General features: G+C 39.4%; 1 protein-coding gene across 1 annotated transcript in view; it reads right to left on the bottom strand.

Moving 5' to 3' along the window:
* Positions 1-1435: 1435 nt before the first annotated feature.
* Positions 1436-7594, bottom strand: part of LOC107091581 (metabotropic glutamate receptor 1-like) — a 43351-nt gene continuing 37192 nt past the window's right edge. Inside the window, exon 10 of the mRNA XM_015385583.1 lies at positions 1436-3331. Coding sequence (XP_015241069.1) covers positions 2485-3331 — 847 coding nt within the window. The 3' untranslated portion in view covers positions 1436-2484. The remainder of the gene's footprint in view (positions 3332-7594) is intronic.

Here is a 7594-nt window from a genome sequence, read left to right as displayed (position 1 = left end):
AACATGTCTTTAGCTCACAGAGCGATCGACTTAGAGCAGGAATTATACCAAAATTGTAAAAAAAATATATATATATAAACAAAAATGTTTTTGTCTGTCAATATTCTCCATCCCCTCTACTGCTGCAACAAAGCTGTATTGTAAATTATAAACATGTTATTCACATCTAATTGTTGGTAAGGACAAGTAGGTTGGTCCAAAATGTTGGTAGGGACATGTCCCCATGGTCCCTATGCAAACCTACGGCCATGATATATATATATATATATATATATATATATATATATATATATATATACATATATAATTTATCGACGATCAGAGTCTGAGTGATGTTTTATTTTTAAAAATATAAAAAAATGCGCTATTCTCTCCCAATTACATCAGTTGTTGCATCTCTAACATCCTATCTTTGTGAAGCGGGATTTTCTGCGGTTACAGCGACCAAAACAAAGCTACGGAGCAGACTGGACATCAGGAGCACACTTCGTGTGTCATTGTCTCCAATTACGCCTAAATGGGACCGGCTTGTTGTTTTATTTTCATGCTGTTTGTATTTGATTCTATGCCAGTCGTATCATTTTACTTGATCGTATTTAAACCCCCCCCCCCTCGGCCGGTCCGTGAAAATATTGTCTGACATATGGCAGTCCGTGGTGCAAAAAAGGTTGGGGACCGCTAAAGTATTTTTAATGTTTGCAGTAAAAACTGCAAGTACCAGTATATACAATCAAATATTTTTCTACAGTGGGTTTTTAACATTTTTAGTTAATTTAAGTATTTATTAACTTTTTGGCGACAGTAAAAACATGAATAAATAATGATCAGGTCTCGCTCTCTTTTCTTTATACAAAACAATCCAACTTCCTGGCTTTTTTAAAAACCTGTGGACTTCAACCCCTTTATATTTATTTGTTTTTCATATGCAGAAAGCTCTGCAGAAGTGATCACATCTTGCATGTGGGTCGTCTTGGTAGCTTTTCTAATTGGTTGCTCTACATCAAGCTGCAAAAGTTTAGATTTCTGAACTCCACTGCAAATACTCGGACGCTCTGACAATAAGATGCTCGGATGCACCTTTCTCGATTATTGGAATCACGGCAGGACCTCTCAAACGAGAGCCCATAGACTTTGCATGTAAATAAGATTCTTTGACGCCCAAAACGATTTCGGTGTGAACGTACCTTTACTTTCTAACAGAAAGTTCCTTTTCCAGAGACAAAATAAATAATCAAAACAAAACTACATTTTTACCAAATATCTTTTCTCGGGCTAACAAAAGCAAGGATTTGATAAATTTAAATGTCATGAAAAAATTTAGGCTAACATGGCAAAAACCACCAACCCATCTTTAACAGCTGTTGTTTTCTGATTGGACATTGTTTTTTTTTCTTCCCCTTTTTTTTTTTTTTGTTATAGTTTCTGAATGACCCCTTTAAGAACAACTTATTCCCTTTTCCAATGAGTAAAAATTTCTAACCTACTGCACAGAAATGTGATAACACAAGTCTGTTGTATAATTTCTACCCACAAAAGGTTACAGTAGGTATTGCTTTTGGTTTTATCAGGGCATAATCTGAAATATTTCATACTAGTACAGTGATCCAGATTGATATAAGAAACAATATAAATTAATGTAAAGTATAATTAAGTAAGATTATATGTGAAAAAAATTGTTTTTTGGCTGTTTGTTGATTACAAAAATACAAAACTATACAAAATCTGCAACACTTTGGGTGCAAAGGGCATATAATGGCAACATGTGGGTACAAAATGGGTGAGTGATTGAAGAGGCAAACAGAATCATTGTTTATAATTAGGGAGTGAATCTTAAAAGCTCACAAGTACTGAAAAGGGCATTTTAAAAATGGAGTAAAAAAAATGTAATCATTGCATTAGAGAAAGTCTGTGACAGATTGAAGCCACAGGCTATTGCCATTTTGTAGTTAAACTATGATTTTGTCTGGTTTTATGCTAAGCACTTACACTCATAAGCAGCTTGTTCTTCATCTCATCTAATTCTACAGTAACAGAAAAAAATAGCGATTTTACACCAAACTCCTGCTTGAGTCCTCCTTTTATCTGATGAGGACAGAATTAATGTGTAAACACAAGACACATTTTATTAGCAAACTGTCAAAGTAAGTTGTCTTATACTGAAACTATAGTCATGAATGACTAGAAATCTGTTTTTCAAACAAATAAATTTACTGTACTTGCATCCACCGGCAATCTTATGTAATTGTCAACTAAAGGCGGAGTCTAATTAAGTGAAATCTTATTAGAAATATACAGCATCTTTGCAAGAACCAAAATCTTTACTACTGCATACATTATATTAAATTCTTGAAAAAAATGTCTGAACTTAGGTAAAAGCTATTGAGTTACAACAACTATACAGTAACTTGTTCCTTACATATATAATCACATACAGCGCATGTCAATGTAAACTTGAACATATAGCAGAACATATAGGGCATTAACTCACAGAGTTGAGGAGCTCTGCTTGCGGTCTCCAAGAATAACGGAGGCATAGGTCACATTTGGGGGTGTGCACAAGATGGACTCAGACACTGGGGAGTTGGGAAATGGGCTTACAGGGGTACCAGAGCAATCACGGAAAGGGGAGGGAGGCATCAGGGCGACTGAGTCCTCCATCGCTAATTTGACCTCCAACAAGTCCTCGTCGTCGTGAATCTGGGCGTTGTTGTACATGTAGCCCTGAAGAAGACCAAACTGCTCATTGTCCATACCCTCTTCCTCTTCTAACGGGGAGACAGGCTCCTCATCGAATGGGTCGAGATGGACAGGCAGGATCGGTTCCTGCTGGATCAGGTGAGCCTGGTGGTACACTGGCATGCCTGACACAGCCTGAGGCATGCAGACATCATCACCCAGCTCATGAATATCACTGTTGAAGTTACTCAGAACAGTCTCCTCCTGCAGGTGCTCCATGATGCCATGATGAGAGACGATGCTATTTTGCTGGAGATGCTCAGGGGTGTAGAGCTCCATGTCCTCGTCTGTCTCTTTTGTCATGTCACAGGCTGGCATCTGCCCGTGGGCCATCATTGGGGGAGTGGTGGGGGAGCTATAAGTGAGTGGGTCATTTTCATCCTCCTCAGCCACATTATATAAAGTTTTAGTGCTGAGGTCGGAGAATTCCCGGGCAGTGTTTTGGTAGGTATTAGTTAAGGGTTTGATGACAGCCATCTGATTGGAACCTGCTTCCTGTCTCTTCACATGCACTGACAGTCTGTGCCACATATGATCCCCTTTGGGAGGATGTCTTGCACCTGGTTCAGACCATGACACAGACTTTCCATTAGAACTATGAACAAAATAAAGATGGCTGTTACTGTACAGGAACCCGAAAAGGTGAAGAAAAAAAAAGTTCAGAAAATCAAGGTGCTTTAAATGAACTAATGTATCAAATTTATATATATAAATATTCTAGAAATATTTTTTATTCTACGGTTGGTATTTGAGGGTATCTGCAGGTAATAAAAGAAGCAATCAAAAAAGTTCTTACAGCTCAAACCCAAAGCCTACATGCATTCACCATTCACAGGAATGTACATTTTATTTTTTTATTTCATACAATTTTTCCTGTTCAGAATCATCATGAAAAAATGTCTTTTGTTAGACAAAAAACTGGTGCACATGTTAGGATTAAGAATGATTTTTCGCTAATCCACAAAGGCTTTGTGTTAATTACTCACTGATTCTGCCATTTGGTTTAATGATTTAAAAAGCAGCACCTCTAATAACCACCATAATTAAGCATTGCTGCCACCACCATAGTTAAGCATGGTGATGGCAGCAGTATGCAATGTATCCGTTTTGCTGCCAGCAATACTGATGTTTGCAAATAGTGATGAGCATAACGAAGGTTAGATACAATAAAAATTCTAATAGGAGAATTGGGTTAATATCAAAAAAGAAAAATATGAGAACAGTTTTGATCATCATAAATAGTGTGAATTTTCAGCAGCTTTTCAAACCTTTTAATGAATGATGACGTAAGCACAATGTTTTGTCACTCTTTTAGCAATAACTTTTTAGTACAGGGTTGGAACTCCAATTTGGATGTTGAAATGTGTTAATGTTGGAAGGATCCCTCTGGAGTTTTTAGCTATATGGATTTGTTAACATCATGCAGCTGAGGCTGATGATATATGATCACGGCCTGTTTCTCTTCACCTGCCTGCATCCTATTCATGCTTTATTCACTCCACCTGTTTACTAGACTTGATGTACTGCTTTCTGGCTGACAAACAGAGGCAGATTATTGAAAGTCATCATGTGAGTAAATGTCCAGCGTTATTACCCTCCCTGTCTGATCACGATCTCTTTTCTGCCTCTTGGAATTCCCTGTTTAGCTTTAACCACAATATTCCCCTAGCTTCTGATTTCTGCACAAAATCCTTGTTGTTTCGATGCCCTGAAAACCAATTCAAGCCTAAAACAGCTTCTCCTGCCTGTTTCTGGTTCAACAACTTCTAATCAGTTTCTGTTCTCTGAACACCAATAACTGCCATCTCCCCTGGGTTTTTTAAACTTGAAGATTTTCATTTGTGTGCTCTAATTCCGGATGTCTAACCCAAACTCAAGCCAAGCATTGTCTGTCAAAATTTGCCAGTCCCACTGTGACATCTTCCTGCTGTCACCAGCCTGCTCTACAGAGCCACAAATCAGCATCCTTGCTCTTCCATAGATTGTGAAAAGGCTTGTGGCTTTGTGGAACAGAAGCTTTTCCAGAAATTCCTGCGCAGACACTGACCTAACTTTCTTCCTTTGGAGAGTCCTAATCTCACAAGTGGTGGCAAAGTTTGTAGCACTGTAGCCTTGCAGTAAGAGGGTCCTGGGTTTGATTTCTAGCCTTAGATCTTTCTGGGGTTTGCATGTTGTTCCGGTGCATGTGTTGGTTCTCTCTGGGTACTCTGGCTTCCTCCCACAGTCCGAAAACACGACTGTTGGGTTAACTGGCATCTGAATTGTCCTTAGATGTATGTGAATGGTTGTGTGTGTCTGAACATTTTCCAGTCCAATCTTGTCCAAATGTACTTAGCCCCTAGAACCCTACGGACCCACCGGCGGGTCCAGCTGCTACGTGACCTCGTAATTTTAACAAACCCCCAGTATTGATGTAAAAAAACACATTTGGCACAGTTTGGTGACATTTATGGATAAATGTGCCAAAATGGCCTCTCCGCCTAAGAAATTTCTCACTAATACCATTCTAAAATAAATATGATTCATCTGATTGAGTCCAAATTTGGTATATTTTTACACAACATTTAGATTTAAAAGTCTGTACTACTTTTTTGTGCTATAAATAATATTTTGGTAGTGTTTTGCAATGTTTATTTCAAAGAAAATTTTGGCGAGGTTAAAAAAATGCAAAATATTTTGTATTTTGTCCCTAATATTTCAGGCAGGGTCAAAGCTACAATGGTGCTGACACCAGAAAACCATTCTATGACATCTTACCTTTATAGAGGTACCAAAAGTTTCTTCTTAAATCTAATAGCTGTGAGGCTATAAGTGATTTACTTTTGTGTGTTTTTGTCAGGCAGAAATTTATTTATACCCACTGAGGGTGTAAGAGGTTAGCCTGCATGAACTATTGTAGAACCCTGTATTGGGATTGGGATACCAGAGGTGCCATGGGACCCTATGCAAGATATAGATATACAGAGGGAGGGAAAGTAAAACTGGGGTTGGTCATACAATTAAATCAGGAGAAAAAGAAATTGCAGTTTTTGAAAGAATCAGAAATAATTAGTATGTGTCCAGTGCACCATGAGGGAGCTCATGTACTGACTGCATATTTTACAAAACAGCCACAATTGTATAACAACTCTCAGCACTATACTCTTTCTGTTAGGACTCCAGTCTGTGTGGTCTGTGTTTTTGTGTGTTTGTCTTCCTTCCTCCACCATTGATTGACACTGATTCATCTCCTCACACACCTGCAAGGGGTTACCTCGTTAACGGAGTGCTCTTAAGCTGCTGACTGCCACTAACGTGACAACAGCCAGATGCATGTCTAGCTCCACCTAGCTCCACTCACATACATCTGGGACATCGCCGTAGGAACTGCCTTTACTGAAGGCTGGGCCTTATCAAAACTCCTTGCATATGATTGGATAAGCCACTTGTCTGTCATCTTTATCGACTTGCTATTTCAACCACTCACACCGAAGCTAACCCGTGACGCTCCCGGTCGGGAGAAGGGCGAAAACATCGTTTCCACCAACAAAAGCCTTCAAGGTCGTTCTCTGATGTTCTTTTAATGAAACAATATCAGATAGATTGGACAAAACAGAAGAAATAGCAGCATCAATGCTAACGCTTGCTTCCTCAATGCGAGCCGCCATTTTTGTTGGAATCTCACGGTCGCTTCTCCACTACGTCACATCCAGGAAACACCCGCCCTGCGTGATTGGCCAGACCATAAATTTGGTTGGGGAAATCACTTTCAATGAGCGATGTCCCAGATGTATGTGAGTGGAGCTAGGCAGAGCTAGACATGCATCTGGCTGTTGTCAGGTTAGACTGCCACTACCTCGACGCCAGAGTGTTTGCCAGTTTTGGGAAGTCATCCTGCAAATTAGATTTTTGGACCTTCTCTTCCTGGAAGGATCTACTGAGCTTCAAACTGAGCTGGGGATCCAAACCGGAGGTTTGGATCCACTTTCCCCTGAGGAATCGTTTGAGTTTCACACTGAGCAAGGGATTCATCTGCACCACAGTCCGTTCAAGTACCGCAGGAAATCTGAGTGGCACTCGGTTTTCTCTGTTCATCTACAAGCAACCGCATTCTGGGTAACCCTGTCCACCCTCCACCGTATGAGACAAACACATCCTTCACCTACTGGAGTCTATGAGTCCACCTACCTTTCCTCCTCTAAAAGTTCGAGAATCTATTTTCCCGCTGAACCTGAACTAACCGCAGTGTCTTCCCCTCACCTTTCAGTTCCGGTTGAGCAGTGTTTAGAGCAACACTGAATCTCCACAAACTTCTCAATAAACCTGTTAAACCTTTTCCCTGTTCTCACTGGAAATGGTTTCTCTGCATTTCTACTCTGCAATTTCAAGAAATATGTTTCAGTATAATTTAAGAGTCATATTTTTATTCATGTTCAGAAATTGTGAAATTTAACCAGTTTTTTCATTTGTATCATAGGGGGTTTATCTGTTCTTGCGGTGTTTTATAGATACTCTTATTAATAGATATTTAGCATCTTTCCTGCTTTTATACCCTATTCTTTGGTTTTAATCATCAGTTCATATTAGAAATTGTGAGACAAAGCAGAGAGGATTTGTTCAATACCTTTGTTTTATTCTGATATCTTTTTTTAATTCAGTCTCCTTTAATCCCAGCCGGCCTCGTCAGATGGCCGCTCACACTGAGCCTAGTTCTGCTGGTTTTTTCCTGTTAAAAGTGAGTTTCTCCTTTCCACTGTCGCTACAAGCATGCTTGGTGTGAGGGATTGCCTTTGAGTCAATAAGTCGATGCAATCAACTGGTTTTCTTTAAATAGAAAACTCTGAATCAGTTTGACTGGATGATCTGGTTGAACTATACA

The sequence above is a fragment of the Cyprinodon variegatus genome, unplaced genomic scaffold (assembly GCF_000732505.1).
Source record: "Cyprinodon variegatus isolate N-32 unplaced genomic scaffold, C_variegatus-1.0 Scaffold344, whole genome shotgun sequence".
Taxonomy (NCBI): domain Eukaryota; kingdom Metazoa; phylum Chordata; class Actinopteri; order Cyprinodontiformes; family Cyprinodontidae; genus Cyprinodon; species Cyprinodon variegatus.
Note: the sequence above shows the minus strand (reverse complement) of the source record. Positions and strands in the feature narration are given on the sequence as shown.